This window comes from Tuber melanosporum (assembly GCF_000151645.1).
Source record: "Tuber melanosporum whole genome shotgun sequence assembly, scaffold_190, strain Mel28".
Lineage (NCBI taxonomy): Eukaryota > Fungi > Ascomycota > Pezizomycetes > Pezizales > Tuberaceae > Tuber > Tuber melanosporum.
Window position 1 is genome coordinate 146,254 of NW_003298853.1, and position 17,482 is coordinate 163,735.

At 47.4% G+C, this 17,482-nt stretch overlaps 5 protein-coding genes; 3 read left to right on the forward strand and 2 right to left on the reverse strand.

Moving 5' to 3' along the window:
• Positions 1-1,864: 1,864 nt before the first annotated feature.
• On the forward strand, positions 1,865-3,726 carry GSTUM_00003793001 (uncharacterized protein; the record flags this gene model as incomplete). XM_002837543.2 has 5 exons in its annotated part: positions 1,865-2,477; positions 2,669-2,735; positions 2,797-3,124; positions 3,176-3,369; positions 3,495-3,726. Exons 1-5 carry the CDS (start codon positions 1,967-1,969, stop codon positions 3,724-3,726), a joined length of 1,332 nt encoding a protein of 443 aa, XP_002837589.1. The 5' UTR covers positions 1,865-1,966.
• A 3,997-nt stretch (positions 3,727-7,723) lies between these two features.
• GSTUM_00003795001 (uncharacterized protein) lies at positions 7,724-10,214 on the reverse strand. XM_002837544.2 has 5 exons: positions 9,841-10,214; positions 9,730-9,769; positions 9,349-9,532; positions 9,126-9,293; positions 7,724-9,052 (listed from the first exon to the last, which is right to left on the reverse strand). Exons 1-5 carry the CDS (start codon positions 9,956-9,958, stop codon positions 7,952-7,954), a joined length of 1,611 nt encoding a protein of 536 aa, XP_002837590.1. The 5' UTR covers positions 9,959-10,214; the 3' UTR covers positions 7,724-7,951.
• A 259-nt stretch (positions 10,215-10,473) lies between these two features.
• On the forward strand, positions 10,474-11,643 carry GSTUM_00003796001 (uncharacterized protein; the record flags this gene model as incomplete). XM_002837545.2 has 3 exons in its annotated part: positions 10,474-10,704; positions 10,787-11,028; positions 11,083-11,643. The coding sequence occupies exons 1-3, from the start codon at positions 10,536-10,538 to the stop codon at positions 11,641-11,643; spliced, it is 972 nt and encodes a 323-aa protein (XP_002837591.1). The 5' UTR covers positions 10,474-10,535.
• A 149-nt stretch (positions 11,644-11,792) lies between these two features.
• GSTUM_00003797001 (uncharacterized protein) lies at positions 11,793-13,107 on the reverse strand (the record flags this gene model as incomplete). XM_002837546.2 has 6 exons in its annotated part: positions 11,793-11,909; positions 11,970-12,258; positions 12,313-12,562; positions 12,623-12,681; positions 12,738-12,850; positions 12,921-13,107. 6 exons carry the CDS (start codon positions 13,105-13,107, stop codon positions 11,884-11,886), a joined length of 924 nt encoding a protein of 307 aa, XP_002837592.1. The 3' UTR covers positions 11,793-11,883.
• A 1,056-nt stretch (positions 13,108-14,163) lies between these two features.
• Positions 14,164-16,286, forward strand: GSTUM_00003798001 (uncharacterized protein). XM_002837547.2 has 5 exons: positions 14,164-14,564; positions 14,654-14,982; positions 15,037-15,192; positions 15,246-15,569; positions 15,625-16,286. Exons 2-5 carry the CDS (start codon positions 14,735-14,737, stop codon positions 15,674-15,676), a joined length of 780 nt encoding a protein of 259 aa, XP_002837593.1. The 5' UTR covers positions 14,164-14,564; positions 14,654-14,734; the 3' UTR covers positions 15,677-16,286.
• Positions 16,287-17,482: the final 1,196 nt, after the last annotated feature.

Below are 17,482 nucleotides of genomic sequence, written 5' to 3' on the forward strand. Positions count from 1 at the left end.
TATTACCGTACACCTAGCACTCAACGTCGCGGGTGAGAAAGTTAGTATGGGAGCTAAGGCTCCGGATCTGTACCCCCAGGTTTTCCACTCAGAACGCCAACCCACAATACGCACGTATATAGCGCTAAAGGGCGAGAAAAATTCGTGAATTTTTTCGGCAGAGTTCAACCCAAGGATTCACCTAGTTAAATGTCAGGCGACAGAAAATTCTCTAAAACCTGGGTACGAGTACAGTACATTTCATCTGTTACCAAGCTTGTACAGTACTGCGCAACCAAATAACTGTTGACAAGTGAAATTCTAGTATACCTTTCAAATATTTACAAATGAACTGCTCCAACACAGTAGGTGTATAAATACTTGAACCCACCTAGTTTCTGTGATCAATTGTAAACGTATTCCAGAGTATCCCGGATAGGAGAATGACGCTCCGGAGGCTCAAACGATCTGTCCTGTATCTCGCCCGCGCATCCCTCCAGCTTATCCAACAACGCCATATCAACATCTGTTATAGTAGACTGCGCTCCTGGGCCCATGGCGCCACACTTCCTCTTCCTAATCTCGTCGATGATCGACCGAAGTATTTCCACCGTCTTCTGGCTACCCTCGATACCATTGATTTTCATCTCGTCCACCAATTCGACAATCTTGGAAACGTCCTTATACGCTTCCCACTTTGTCTGGAGCATCTCATTGTAAGCTCCAGTTGAGCATCCAACAACGTAAGACTCGGCTCCGAGCCTCTTTACCCGCTCAAAAACCGACATGGCACCCATGAGGTCGTTGAAGTCTCGCCGGAAAGTTATCATGCCCTCCACTAACAAGTCCGCGTATGTCGCAGACGGGATTTCGCTCCCGGCATCCTTACCAGATGCCATGCTGAAGACATACTGATCTAGCCACCTTAATAGCTCCCTGTCCGTCCGGCACTTTCGCATGGCACTAGTCAAGAGGGTAAGATGCCGAATTCTGATCCGCTCCGCCTCGACTTCTTTGGCTGTCTGTGGGCCCGCTCTCAGCCCTGCTGCCCTAGCAGCTGCAGTACGAACGGCAAGGGGATAGTCTTTATTATCGCTCGCTTTCGCAAGCCCAAATGTAGCAGAGGACGGATTGATAGTGCTCTTCGGTCCAAAAGAGATCTCGTTACCGTTCGCTAGTGGTCCAACGGCTGACTCGAAAAGCTGGGTAAGAGAGTTACTGGGAAAAGAGCGCTCGGATCCCCTTAGTTGTGGAACGAAGGAGGACTTTGCCGACAGAATTGATTCAAAAATTTTAGTGAAGATCTCCCTTTCTCTCTCGGTTATTGTGCTAGTTGTTTGCAATCGGTCTCGAGAATATGTTGGAGCAATGTAATGTGTTGTAGGTAGAGGTGCAGGAGGATGAGTGCGGTATAAGAACGCCCATGGGTCGTCACTGCTTGACTCGCGACCGAACGTGTAGCTATCACCAGAGAAGGGGAGATCTCTATCCGGATCCTCAAGGGTTTGTCTCTGATAACTTGCAACGGATCTCGAAGGGTAAAGGAAGGATAGAGGTAAAAAAGGGGCCCTGGTAATGTAGATAGAGGAATTGACAGCCAACGATGGCCTGGCTGTCAAAACTGAGAGTGTGAAGGGCTTGCATCGGCTCATAGTTGTCCAGAGAGGAGATGGGGGGAGGAATTGAAGGAATTTCTGAGGGCGATGGATTCTTTCTTTCTCTCCCTCTAGGATGAAGGGTCATGAACTGGGGCACTCTGCGCTGACTAAGCCATGACTTACCTCTAGATCGACCCTGCTGCTAAGCAGTAGGTGCACGCTACCACGCGTAAACTGGTTTTGATCCCACACGCTTCCTTGCTGCATTGCTCTCCACAACACGCACCCTGCCCTGATAAAGACCATCCTACCCGTTCCAAACACACTGCAAAGTCTCCCCCCCGAGCACCACCCACAACCCTATCACCCATATACACATACAGCCCACTATGGAGGACTCAAACGAATATGAGCGGCTCCGTCAAGAAAACATTCTGAAAAACAAAGAGCTACTCCTGCGACTCCGACTGGACGCCGCCTCTGTCGGTACCACCAAAAGAGCCGCAATATCGTCCAGCGGCAGCGCTAGCAAACCGAAGAACCGAAGCGTGAAGAAAGAGCTCCAAAGTCCTTTGCCGACAAGAAAGTCTTCTCGCCTTGCCGGTTTGCCAGCAGATTCTGAGGTCGCTAAAAGAAAGTACGAGGAGGGTGTTGCTGCTCTTCAGGAGGCAGAGAAGGCCAAGAGGGCGAGGGTCGCTGGAGATCTAAGCTTTGAAATTCGACAAGGTTTGATTGACGTTACCAAGAGCGCCAGGTTTGAGAGGACATTTACAGACGAAAATGTCAAGGAAACCACGGATAAGGATCTTAGAGCGATGAGGCAGGAAATGATGGGGTTGAGGCTTTACGACCAGCACCTTCCGAATGGCAAGTTAACCAAAGAAGCAAAAAATCTACAAAGTACCAATCAGAACGCGAGTTCAAGCTAATTGCTGCGGTTGATTAGATATCAAAATTTGTCCTGAGCGCATAGTAAGAACCCCCCCCTTGTTACCATGGGAATGATAATATCTTACTCTAGCCACCTAGTATCATATGGGATTCCACCCGACGACTGAAAAACAACTAATCTTTGCTGGCGACAAGGCAAGACCTTCAGACCCCACCACCGCAACGAATTCCTCCATTAACTATTTCTGATTTAGATGGGAACCCTCGGTATATTCGACGCCCAATCTCACAAAGAGGATGAAGATGGAAATCCGACACCCGACATTAGTCAATATAAAGTGCACTCTCGAACAATATCCACCTTTACTTTTGATCCTATCTCTGCCACAAGCCTTTACACATCTTCCTATGACGGGAGTGTACGAAAGTTCGATCTGGCCACTGGTGTGGCCTCTGAGGTTTTTGTCGCAGAAGACGGTGATGCCTTGAGTGGTGTTGAAGTTCACGATACCAACATTCTTTACTTTTCCACATTAGACGGTCTTTTCGGCAGACGGGATCTAAGGCAGAGGGAGACAGACATATGGACTTTGCATGAGAAGAAAATAGGAGGCTTTTCCACCCACCCACGTGCCCCTCACCTTGTCGCTACCGGTGTAAGTGATATGCCCCATACTCCAACTTCATACACTGACCTAAAGTGACAGTCTCTAGACCGCACCCTCAAAATCTGGGACCTTCGAAAAGTCGTCAAAACATCCGAATACCGAACTCTCGCGTTAGTAGCCGAACACCCCAGCAGACTAAGCGTCAGCTGTGCTCTTTGGTCTTCAACCGGAAGCCTAGCCACAACCTCCTACGATGATACTATTAAGATCTATAAATTCCCTGACGCCGTTAGGTGGGGTCCTGCCAGCAATTTTGGAACGGTTGAACCGGACGTGACTATTAGCCACAATAATCAGACTGGCAGGCATGTCCTTTCTTCCCCCTCTCCTTTTCAGTTAGTGCTAACGCATGCTATAGATGGGTTACCATCCTTCGTGCCCAATGGCAGCAAGCACCCCCCAACGGGCAGCAAAAGCTCGTCATAGCAAATATGAGCAGATTCCTAGACGTCTACTCCGAGAACGGCGAGCAACTAGCCCAACTATCACACGAGAGCGTTACGACTGTTCCTGCGGCAGCCCAATTCCACCCGACCCGGGATTGGATTGCTGGCGGAACTGCCAGCGGTAAGGTGGTCCTATTCGTTTAGTTTGTGTGGTCAGCGGAGAGAGAACACCAATATTATAATGATTCAAGGAGACCGGGAGGGCTATGGTGTTATCATTTACCTCAATAATGGGAAAGCGGGGGCTGGTTTGGTTTTATAGCTTCGGATTGATTTGTGCTTAGGTTTGGGGGTGGAAATGTGTTTTTTTCCTTCCCAAAAATGGTGGATTGTGAGTTGTGGGAAGGTCCCATGTATACTATAATAGCTAGTGGTTGCATTTGATTTCCTTGTGGGCCACCCGGCGTCCTTATACACGACTTTTTGAGACTGTTTTGCGGCCTTTCCCGGTATAGGATGCTTTCCACCTGGTCGACGTTAAGAACTAACAGCATCGTAAAGACAGTATTGTAGTCCCCATGCCAAAAAAAAAGTCCTATCCTTAGATGATGAGTGACCAGTCATGACATCAACCAACCCCAGCCTTCTCACAACCAGGTCAACAATTCCATTTCCATGACAAGCTGTAATTATTAAACTAGTTTCTAACTTCCATTCATCCACAGTCTTTACAATCCCTCCTCTCCATAGTTCAACACTGTCAGAACCGCATAAACACGGCTAAGCATCATCTTCCCCACAAGTTCGCAACATATAAAACACCTTCCGAGGAACAGTTATTCTCGTGCACGTGGGATTTTAGGTGTGGCGGTCCGCTGTTGTCTGGATCCGGACCGGGATCTAACCATCCCACGCTAGACTCGTGCGCCAGTATTCAAGAGTGGTGGACAGGAATGGTGAGCAATCTGTAGACTAGACACCAGGAGCCCTCGGCCGGGAGGGGGGGGGGTGATAATTGAATTAAACTACCGGTATCTGAGTTAATTCCAACCCCTCGCTTATATTCATAGTAGCCCACTGTATTGCAGTCTGGCTCATGTTCAGATTGGAAAATCGACCCCGAGTGATACCATGTGATTCCGACCCTCCTATGTACCCGGGTACTCGAGTAGAGAGGTTACCGGACATGGATTAACCTGGGCGTTCGCGGGACTAGTACTCGTAGACTAACAAGCGAAATATACAAGTACAACTTACCTTACGTTCGGAATAGTTCTAGTTTTGGACCGTTGTGTAGACTCCCCAGGAAGAATTAATGCGGAATTATACTTTTCGCTCCAGCATAGACACAACCTCTTAGCAGTTCTTTTGGTCCCCGATCGCACACGGATCCCGACACATAGATAACTCGCAGGGAATGAGTGCCCTGAGCGAAGTGAATGGCACTTATTACTTGGAAACTACGGCGGTATGGTACTCGCCGGTAGTAATAGTTGCGGGAGCGGTATTGTCCGAGGAGTAAGATCCCATGTGACATGGTTGGATATGTCGAGGGGGGTTAATCTTCGGAGTGAATTTTTTCATTCTACGATTCACTTGTCTATTCCGACATGCTGTAGTTTTAAAGTGATTGCCCACAGTACTTCCAGCGATCAAACTGACATACAAAATGCCCTAGCGCTCCTGGGCTATTGGCATCTCCATTTCCTCCGATTAGGGGAAGAAAAAAACTAGTCTAAGGGTGATTTTAAGCATGGTGAATACAATACTCGTTCCTAGGAGGTAACTACCGCTGATCGTTGAACAGGATTTCCGTATGTCTCGTTGTGAGGTAGATATTTAGATAGGAGTGGCGTAAAAGACATTTTCTACATACGGAGGTACAGCTCCTAAGTTTTGTATGTTACACCGGTTGCTAACACGATGCCCACTGCGAGTGTAACATACAAAACTTAGGTGCTGTACCTCCGTATGAATCCTTAACCTAGTGTTGGAAACCATGGAGGAATCGTTTCCATTAACACACATATTACCTCCTCGGAATGAAGCGCGAAATACGTGATTATCAGAGCTCGTGTTCCTTTGCTGGCTAAACCCTGACCCCGTTAGAATTTAAGTATTAGCTATTCGTATACACCGAGAAGAGTGATGCGAGTGCCAAAATATTTATCATTATTATACCTTGTGCTAGAATTTGTATCCGCGGGGGCGAGGGATTGTTGGAGGTCAATGTGCAAGGTGGGGAATCGAAGAGAAATGTTGTCACAACGTGAGTTTGCAGTTCAACATCACTTTGTGACTTACAATAGTTTTTAGCTTGCTCTTAGGAACATTGCAGCATAATATGGCATTTCGGGGCTACCGCATACGAACGATACGCCTGAAAGGCGTAGATAGACGAGACAAAAATCCAACTATTAATCTCTCTAGCAACGTATATTACTTAGCTTGGTACAGTACTCGGACAAGCAGACCGTGAGAGTGACTCTGTCGTAAGCCAAGATCCAAAGTTACCTACATTGAACCACAAATGTGATTTTGAACTGCAAATTCACGTTGAACTGTCGGCCACTCAGTTGAGTGCCCACGTTTGCGAGCAAAATCCGGGACATGTCACTGTGTCACAAGCTTGGCACGAGTATAGATCGGCGGTTGAGAGAATACCTCTGCATTCGATGTGTCCCAAGGCGTAGTACTTATACTCATGAGAGGGACATATACACAGTGATATCATCCAAATATTCCAAGCTGATCATACTTCCGTCACATTGAAGCAATATTTCCAGCAGCGACAGCGACAATCAAACGAGCGATTTCTTGTGATAGCAGATTATAGGCCCCTACAGCCCCAGGCCCCGGTCGACACTTGCTGTCGTAGTTAATATCATGTATCCCTATCGACAGATTTCGCAATGGCGGGGAAGAGTCCTAGCTGTCCTACCAAGAACTCCCCTCGCTCGGGGTCATAAGGGCGAGCCCCGTGGCATTGCACAAATGATAAAGCTCTCAAACGAGTTCTGGCAGAGGTTTGAGTGTTGCTGCTACCACTACTTTCTTGGGGGGTCCTTATACGTTTCGCCAGTCGTGACCGTAATTTTTTGACCAATACCCCACATTTCTGAGAAAGCACACGAGTAGTAGACTGACTCTAAGTATTCAAGGCGGCCGATGGTGGGGGGGCAGTTTGGTGGTGGGTGGCCGCCCTAGTGGGTCGGTTCGCTCATTTTCGAACCAGAGTCGGAGCTTCTAGTTTCCAAAATCAAAGGAGTCGAACCAATTTTTCTTCCATTTTATCATACCCTTGGATTATTTTTCTCTTGCTCTTTTGCTAAATTACCCAGCAAATCTCGCACTTTTCTCCTAGGCCTCCGATTCAGAGTTGGATTCTGCCACCTCACTGCAAGCCTGATCACAACCTTATGGAAGAATGTGAAGGGTCCCAGTTCCTAGTGCCCAGAGGGCAGAATTTTCAGTCTTATCCCATGTGATGGATCATTCAATAGCTCATTCTGAGGGGGAATTGAAACTCCTGGGCTCCTGCTACACACAGGTGTTGCCTGGTCCCTAAACATCTTAACCGCTGCATTAGCTAGGTATCTCATCCTAAAAGCATGGAACGGATACCTATCATCCTACTGCCAGTTGGACCTGGGTGTTTTCCGTCCGAGTTTAATGTCAACGGTTTATGTTCTTGAGAATGAAATGCGCCCCAGGAGCACATACATAGGAGCCCTTGGGAGAAGTGAAATTGCAAATACGGACAATAATTGTTGGCGGCAAGGCCCCTTCGTGTGCGGGGGGGCAATAGCAGTTGGGGTACCAGTGGTGGGGAAAGGAAGGTTTTGGCTGTGAGAAGGATGGGGGTTTGGAGGGGGCGCACTATACGGCTGGGGACTGTCGTTCCTATGTTCCTATGTCCGTAATAGAAGAGCACAGTACTATGACACCATATTCATGAAATAACCTCGTTCAAGACATTGCGTCAAACTTCTAGCTCGGGCACCACTGGTCATGCACTGCTAAGCAGTCCGACCGTAATAAATTAGCTTTTTACGATCAAGAGGACAAAATTTAATAGATTTAACTGAGCACACAATAACCATAATACTATTGAGCTTTCAAGTGTACACAGACCTCAATACATAAGGTGAGCTCGTGATGCCCAGCCCAGCACAGCCAGCCCTTGAAAACGGGTGGACACTTCCTGAATGGGATTGTGATTATATTTCTACGATTCAGCAGCACCAAATGATCAAATATTCTAGAGCATTTCACATAAAACCAACAGCTTGAACCTCCTAGCAAACCTCCCAACAAACCTCCCCTCCGCTAACTGATATTAGAAAAAGGAACGTTAACCGTAACACGCTGAATAAAAACAAAAAGGAAGATACTAAGAGAAAAAAACATGACCCGGGGAGAAAACTTTTCACCCCCAACACATATTGCGGCTAGGCGCGACCGTGGGTACCTGCCCAAGCACAAACGAACCCGCAGAAAACATAGCCTGCTCCTCGGGCGTGTATTCAATAACCGGATCATCCCACTTCTTAGTCTTTTGCTGCTCGCGAAGTTGGGGGTTCATCTCGTGTGTCCGCAAAGCGGAAGAAGAAGCTTGCCCCTGCTGGGCACCCTGGAAAGGGTTTTGTGTACTGAAGGGTGATGACTGCGGGGCTGGTGAGCCGAAGGAGTTTACGGGTTGGGTTGGTTGGCCGAACGGCGAGGTGGGAGCTTGGGCTGGTCCCTGGGTAGCTTGTGAGAAGGGAGTGCTTGTAGCTTGTTGCTGCTGCTGACTTTGTTGGAAGGGATTTGTGCTTGAGAATGGCGATGGACTGGCTTGGGCTGCCTGAGTTTGTTGGAATGGGTTCGCAGCGCCTTGTTGAGGTGGCGATCCGAATGGGTTCGCAGGAGAGGCAGTCTGAGATTGTGAGGATTGGCCGAATGACGATGTAGGGGGAACTTGAGTGAATGGAGTGGTGGATGATCCAGCAGCTTGAACAAATGGACTAGTTGCAGCAGCTGCAAAAGGCGACGACTGGGCTTGAGAGAAGGCAGACTTTCCAAACGCTGGTTGGCCAAATGCCGGTTTTGGCCCACTAGACACCCCGAATGCCGGCTGACCAAAAGCCGACGGCGGAGCCGGAGCAGCGTTTGAGGCTGCCGCGGCAAAGGGTGAAGGCTGCGATCCCAATGACGAGGACTGACCAAAAGCTGGTTGTCCAAAGGCTGGTTGCCCAAAAGCTGGTCTGCCAAATGCACTCTGAGGCTGCGATGGGGTCCCAAAAGCCGGCTGCCCAAATACCGGTGCCGCCGACGCCGACGCTGCCGGCTGTTGTGCGGTTTGCTGCGCTACCTGCTGCCCGAATGGGCTTTGGCCAAACGCTGGGGTGGGTCGGGCTCCAAAAGGAGTAGGCGTGGAAAATGCGGAGGTGAAGCCCGAAGCAGACCGAGGTTGCTGAACTTGACCAAAAGGTGATGATGATGGTGTCTGAGCTGAACTCGAGCTAGCACCAATACCCTGCTGTGAATTCTACTTCAATTAGTTCGGCCTGGAGAAAAGATAGCTCCACCCGAGCTCACAGAGTCGACGTTATGGTATTCACCTGATCACCAAATGGCGAAGTCTGCTGCTGGCTGGAAGCCCGAGCTGAGTTGTATCGAGATGGCGCGCCCTGGGCATTCTTGAGAAATTCAATAGCGCCTGGAATATTATCGAGTATATTTCTGATCTGTGACGACACTTCACTCGTCAATCTATTCCATTCCACCTCCTGGAGCTTTGTCAGCTCTAGTCACCGCACGATTCAGAAAATGACAGCCCCATACATATGCCTGAGGAATCCCCTCGGCTCGCAACCTGTATGCCATAACGCGCGCTTCTTCTGGGGAGATATCTTTCCCATCGATCAGCTGAGCTGGCGAATCCTTGCTGGGGGCATAGCTTGATAGGCACCAGGTAGGCCGTTCGCTCAGATCTAATCTAATCGTATCCGCGCTGGGGATAGTAAACCTAGAATTCTTGGTCAGCCCCATAGCTTAACCAGACTCCCATTCGACTGCAAGGATAGAAATCAATCCTTCTTTCGGTCTCTTCGTCTCGAACGATCTGTGATTCCTCTGAGGCATTGCGATAGTGCACGCGGTAAATCAAAGCAGAGGGGAGAAATAGTGTTGGTGGAAGAAAAGGGAGGGGAAAGAGGAACCCACCCGTCGGTCAGCTTTGTTTGAATGCCTCCACCACCGAAACCTATAGAATAGTAGTTAGCCCGGGAGAAAGGGGGGACAAGGATGGAAGAGACAGATAATTGGGGGGCGAACTATTGCGAGCTCCACCAAAAGCGTTAGGGGCCGAGGTAATGGCACCTGGGTGTAGGAAATTGCAGTTGGAACCAAATTTACAGTGGCCCCGCTGGTAGAATCTGCAGACTTGCGACATTTTGAATGCAACAATGCAGATAATGCGCCGTTAGGCGATGGAGGACAATCTTCTTGGCACGTGGAATCGGAATTATGAAGATGTCGTGGGGGTATGGTTTCCAAGGAGGAAGGTGTTGTAATTTTATCGAGTAAAGTAACGAGGGGGTTGAGAAGTTGAGGCTTTGCATGGGATACAAAGTCCCTTGACCCGTGACTAGCAGGACGAGCTACAGTATCATAGAGTCCCCACGAGTCCTTGGCAATTGACAAAGTATTTGGACGCCTTGGTGATGAGAAAGGTACTAATCAAGCAGTCCGGATACTTTGTAAATTTCGAGGTATCATATCATACGGTACTGGCACTCTGCTCGAGTGAGGAGGAGTTCGTCTAGCCGCGACTCCACGACTTGGCAACTTTTCAGCCTCCAAGCTGGAAAATCCTTGGCTTCCAGAAAGCTTGTTTTCACTTTGAAAGCTTACTCATCATTTTCATGAGAGTCCATTCCCATTCACACTTTGGTACTCCCTCCATCCCTCCTTTGTGAATTCATTGATCCCCACAGAATTCTCAACTCCCATAATCCAGAGGCTCTATCATGGATCTTGACCGAAGCTCCCTTGCTATTTACCGCTCCATCTTTCCCGACGATAGGAAATTCCCATATACCAGGGATCGTACTGGTCAAATTATGCGGCATCGGAGTTCGCTTGACGGGTGTCTGTTCTTTGATTATGTTCTCAGGGAGATAGCTCGTATCGAGGATGGTAATTATCCAGTCCTTAGTTTTCCATTTGGAGCCAATTCCTCAATCACTGCGATAATGATAATAACACGTTAACCCTTCAGTTGACCGACTTTACCCACCAAAGAACGTTGTCGCCTTACGAACACTTGTCACCGTCATCATGGAGAAGGAAGAATTAGATAAACTGAAGAGAGACTCTTTCATATACTACCTCAAAAAGGATTTCGATCACGCACACCCTGACAATGATGACGCTGGAAGCTACGCTCAGAAGGCTCTGGTTCAGCCAAACTTTTGTAGTCTGATGGATGGTCTCTGGGCTTTGGATAATTTCCGGTTCGAGGTATGCTCCTCCCCCACCCACCACAAATGTTTGGCTCTCACAATTGCTCTCTAGGAAGCTATTATGCGCTTGGCTGAGCCTGCCGTTACGCCCATCAATCCTCACAAGATACTTTCTGCCCTCATCCGTCATGCTGGGCCTACACTGGGTCCAAGGCTTGCTACCACTTTCGTTCAAGCGACGCAGACAAAACTGAACACAGACGACTCAATAAGGGATTACTTCACCGCTCTCAGCGCTACCTCTATTGAATCAGCCTTTCTCTACCAACGAACAGTTCCGGAATCTTTACAGCATGAGCTGTTCACTAGTCTTATCGATCATTGCCTCACAGTTCGCAAAGAGGCCAATTCTTTAAAACTAATCGGCTTGCCATTCACCCCCAGAGAGCAACAGATGTTTGAGGATCACATTCGCCACTCCAATCTCCCGGCTGCACAGGATACTTTGATAATTAAGCATTTGCATCAGGGGCAACTGGACGACGCTTTGGCGGCTGCGAAATCTGCTCGCTATCAGAATGAGCCGGAGCTTGGAGGCCTCAATTGGGCAAATCTGGCCAGAGGGCTTTCCTTAGGCATCGGTCCAAGAGTGACCAACGAAGAAACTGTTTAGGACCCTTCATTCCCTAGATACCCATTGTGCCCTTAGTATGGAGTTACCCTCATGTTAATCATCCCCGTTCAACAAACGATACTGGTCTGATCATATTTTTGCCACAAATTAAAGTATTCTGTTCTATTTTCCCGATCACGGGCACGGAGAGGAGTAACAAGTGAAACATTTTCTCATCACTTTGCAGTGGCTACTATACAATTAGGTTTGGAAAGCCAGGCGGGAACAAAAGGAAAACCCTTATTTCGAAACGAAATTGTGGACACCTACAGGGGCGTGTTAGTTCCCAGTCGTGTATAACATTTCCTGGAATAAACCAAACTTACTCTCCAGCCACTGAATATATTCCCTCTGCTCTTTGTAGTCAATGTAGTCGGGAACAAAGAGTGCCAAAGCGGTGTTGATTCCTCTCTCATCAAGATATCTCTCCAGCAGGACTTGCAGATCCTCATCCAAGTTACCAAACGGAGGTCCAGCATAGATACCCCTCCTCTCCCAATCGGCCTCAGCAGTTTGAGCCGTGGCAAGTTTTGCGGACTTGTGGTAAAATACATTGTCAATGACAATCATTCCATCCTGAGCAATGGCCTCAATTTGGAGTGCGCCCGAGTTTGGCTGTCAGAAAAGTTAGTAAGCGTAACCTAGCTCAAAAGAAATTGTGAGATTGACCTTCTCGATCGTAACATTTACTCGAGCGGGGAAACCTGGCTCGGGATCATCGTCGTATTCGTCGCTGTCCGTATCGTTGGCTGCTAGGGCTCTTCCTTCGCCTTGGGCAGCCTTGGATTGTACACCCCCGGATTGTGAAGACAAAGCGTTGTGGTCACCCTCTCCTGGCTGTCCGTCGTAGAGAATATCATTATTCAATCCTTCGTTCGCAAGAGCATTGAGATCCGAAATGGAGAATTCAACACGGATACTGATGCATATTCAATAAGGATCACTCCCCGAATATAAGGCGGAGGTGGGGAAAACTCACATCTCATCTCCGAACCTGCGGACAAGCTGGACTTCCTCCTGGCCTGGCTTATCGATAATCTGTGGGGGGGGTTGTTAGACTCAAAAGCTCATGCGGAATAGAGGGAAAAGGACACCTCAAATTGGCCAGTCTCCAAATATTCCTTTACACTCAATGGGTACTCCGCCTCATCTTTTGATTTTTCAAGGTCAATCTCGGTCAGGAGTTTTAGCGCCAATTCCTCGTCAACTGTGATTTGAGTAAGTGAGATAGTTCTGTCCAGGAAGTTACTGGACCCAAGCCCAATTGCAGTCCATACCTTGCCCCAATTTCTCGAAACGAGAATTAGTGGTAGAAAACCGACTGGCAAGACGAGGATGCTGTGCTACCGAAGCAGGTCGGAGGAAAGCCGAGGATTGAGACCTGGGGGTAGAAATTGAAAGCGAGAGGAAAACTCTAGCGGAAGGGGCCCGCCAGAGGCGAGAGACAGCTCTGGCATAGAACATTATATTTATTTTGATGGGGGTTCAGACGGTAGGATGGATAGTGGAGGAAAACTTTCGTGGGCCAAGGAAAAATGGGGAAATTGGACGACATGCATGGAGGGGTGTCTTGCTTATGTAAGTTAAAATCTGGTCGAGAATGAACAAACAAGCTTTCGCTCGGAATTTTTAGTTTTATTTTAATTAGACTACGATTGTGTTCTGCCGAAGGTGGATCAATCACTGCTCAGGTTCCTGTATCACCGAACCATGATTCCAGCGTTCGCAATGGGCATAGAGCTTCTAGAAGTCTTCTGCGATTGATGATTCGATCCCGATGCAGTGATCGCTATGGCTCCGACCCACGACCACTGCCCAGCGGTGTCTCACATTCCAAACTCATATAAACCACATCACCACAGCATCTTTTGTGATACGAGTGCTAGTATGGAAAACGTTATGGTACAGATATCGTCATTAGCCGCTCTCACCCAATACAGCGTCCGGAGCCAAAAGGACTGGCGACGCCAAATGATGCCGAGCTGACCCCTTTTTCTGAAGACAAGTGCTGCAGAATACGTGGTTTTTCTTTCAAATTTTGGCTATGCCATCACCCCACAACCCTGGGGAGCAGTAATCAAGTTGTAGGACAGCACCGCCTCCCCAGGAGTTATGCTAGACTTTGGCAAGAGAAAGAATTCTAAGACGGGGTACCCTGGGGTTCCTTGAATCTTCTCGAAATGTCCCTGCTCGTGTCGATATTGTTTTGCCCCAATTCATAGAGACTAAAATACCGGTACTTTGCAGCAAAGCCCAGTCCTTGGCACTCCCCGCAAGTGTACTGGTACTGTACGAGTACTCGAGTACCGTAGGCGAAATCTGGATAGGGGCAAGATAGATGATAGAGGCGCCCGGGAACCATGAAGATCAAGGGCGCTTTTTGGTGCTTTGCCGTCACTTTCCCTCTTGGGTGGCTGGTTTCCCTGTCCTCGAGGTGGCTGGTGTCAATTCTTGGGGAGTGACGTGGCCGGTTGATTGGCTGGGGCAGCGTCGCATTGCTGTAGCAACCATCGTGTTTATGGCTGATCCCCACCCTCCCGTTTTGCTGGATTCCCTAAATCGAACAGACCGTCCTATCACCCTCCAACCTCCTCTTTTCGTCACTTTCAACACCCTCCCAACTCTTCCACACCTCCCACTCAATCCATCTCGCAATCAGTCTCATACCACGCTCGAACCTACACATTTCTGGCAAGAGAAAATACAATCCTTGGTCTTTAACCATCTTGCACACAATTTGACGACACTTACCCTCTCACCCCCCCATCACTCGTCAAATTCCGGGGGCTGTCCTTTTCAACAATTCCAACAGTCTTTTGAGGAATTCCTTCGCCGTGCATTCCATCATTCTTGACGTCGGTGGGTAGTCGAAGAACATACGATGTTGGAACGGAGGATTAGATTTGTGTTTGGCTTTGAAAGTACGTTGCAACATATCCGAACGCCAATTACGCTTCTTCCCTGCAGGAATGACATTCCGCGGCTTGGAGTAAGTCTAACGACTGTCTAGGGCTTGTTCCTTTCCTCGCATACCACCATGTTCTAATGGTACTAATCTTGATTGCTATAATCCTGCTGTGTAAGTCGCAAAATGTCCGATAGCAGACACCTTTCGGAACTGGAATACAGTTCTTTGCAACGGAACTGCCGAGCTGACGTGCGTGCAGCATTGTTACTGGCAGGATGTTCTTCCTCGAGCCCATTAATCCCCTCGATATTCCTGATAAACCTGTGGTATGACAAGACGGCGCCCGAATTTGATCCAGCACAGGTTGATCCAGGTGCCACCCGCGCCATTGGGAACATTGTTGGCGACGCAGCGCTAGAGGCTCGAGTAGGGTGAATATCAAGCCTCTTTAGGAGTCTGCGACGGCGGCTAACATTTGGGATTAGATATTTCGGTATTTGCATTAATCCTGACGCTGGATCTTGGCTGTGCAGTGCAAATGCGTCTTCACTTGCCGCTCAGGTTTCAGTGGACCAAGATCCTTTGAATCTTATCTGGGTAGCCCAGACTTTCCGGGAAAGCATTGTCTTCCCCTACCTCTTGTGGGTGGCCCATCTACAGACAAAGGAGATGCATATGTACTGATCGGTTATAGGATCATCGCTATCATTCTCGCGGCTGTTACCTTACTCTTGCTAGCTACTTTCCCCGGTTACGAGGAAGAATTCGAGGGAGGCCCCGAAAGGAGACGTCTCCCCAGTCGTGCTGTCTCCCAGATTGCGCTCGCTGTTATCTTTGTTGCCGCCATCTTCGTCCTCGTATCAGTCTTGTGGCAGCACACGGCGAGTGTAGCTGCGGCGACGATAGCAGAAAATTTGGAAAACGGTTCGGTATCAACAGGAGTCGGAGTAACAGCAATGGTATTAGGTTGGTTTGGGTTCGCGCTACTAATCATCGTCACAATTGGTCTACTTGTTATGTCGGTCTTCCTATTGACCCTTTTGCTCCTAGCCCAAGCGCTAACCTTATTGCAGGATTCTGTCAATGCATCTTGTCGAGAAACTCACAGATGCTGATGAGTTTTGAACAACAATTTCTGGAACTGAGGAAGGTGGAGCTTATTCTCTGGGGCCCGAATAATAGGGTTTGTGCATTCAGTCATGAGCCCGGAGAAATGGTCGGGAGGTGAGAGCTCTGGGATCAGATATCAGAAATATATAAAAAAGAAAAAAATACAACATTGGCCAAGGCAGTGGAAAACGACATACGATTTTCACGAATATTGTTTTCAGCGAGCATATAATATCACTTTTGATTTTTTTTCTTGTTTCTCTATTCCTTGGCTCTTAAAAAGCCCATATTCGGGTTAACATGGGCGGCTTCCGTCAATTAAATATCTCTTCTGGGCCAGGCATGAGGAGAGTGAGATGATGTGATTGATTTTGTGTTTTGATTTTTTTTCGACCTCCCCTCTACTCTTCATGTAACGATACCCTAGCTTTTTTCCGTTGTCTTGGTTTTCCTTTGTTTCTTCCCCGGACACTTTTCATTACAATGGGTGAAATACTAGGCTCGCTTGGTCGGTTGGGGCAAATTATGATGTGTCTGGAAAGGTTTTCAGAACAGGTGCTGCCCTTATTTTATTTTTTCCTTACGTCACGGGTTAAACTTGGGAAATGGATTGGGATTATTTATTTCCACGAGTATGATATCTATCTATCTTTCTGATTATGTACTATATAAAGACTTCGTGTCCGATCGAATCAGATCATTATTCCATTATCATCACTGGTGACATGAAAGCTTGCGAACGGGAAACAAAAATCTTGCCAGCCATAGTCAAAGTGGTATTTTAAATGCAAGTATAGCATAAACAAAGGTGTAATAAAAAAAATAAAAAAAATAGAAATCAATAAAGAAACAGAGCTTTGATGATTAGTAAGAGAAATGCAAGGTACGGGGTACTGTAATAGAATATGTAGATGTAGTACTGTAACGGGGGTTTCATGTAGGAAGATGGATCCCAGGAGTGTGACTGTACTGAAAATATATTCTCAAGATAAAGATAGATAAAACTCTCAAAATTTCAGGAGTAGAGTTGAAGGAACAAAATAGTAAAAATTAATATTGTTAAGCTTATGGCTCTACTTAGTAAGTTCGTGATATGAAAGAGGTAGTTGATTGTAAGGGTAGAAGGGAATTTGAATATACTTTAGTAGATTTCATATACTACTAGTCGCTCCTCATTACTACTTATTGACTGTCTCCACTACACCTCCAGTGGTTGGAATTTATTTCCTATTTGGGAAGACATCAACACTACAAGTTTTATCATGACTTTTTGCATCTGGTTCCTCCCTTCGAGGAGGACTAGGCAATCACTTTCCATTCTCCTATCATATTAGGACATTGTTCTTGCCTTCTCTCTTGGGATCTACCATCTTGCAGCCTTCCTCCCCTTCTCCTAACTTCTCATGATGTTGATTTTTGTTTCTACCTTGCTTTTACTCTAGCCTCACTTAGCATCAGCATAGTTGGATTTTTGCTTTCTCCCTTGTTAGGTGGAGACAACCTGATAGACTTCAGAGTTGTCTAGGCCAACTAAGATTCGTTTCTGTAGACGAAGATTGTCTAAGAATGCTCGAATTACACTTGTTTCATTTATGACTACTAAGAGTGAAGTAAAGTAGGTGAAGTAGAGCAGAATCGTGAAGACAATATTATATTGTTAAGGTCTGTTCTCCGTTGCTTGATAATGTCTAAAAGCTTGGGAGGCACTTCAATATTTATATTTAACGTATGAGTGTTCATGGATCACATCTATTTATTATACAACTAGGTACCTCTGGTTATAACTAGCAACGTTGAGTGTACTTCAAAGGTGCAAATACT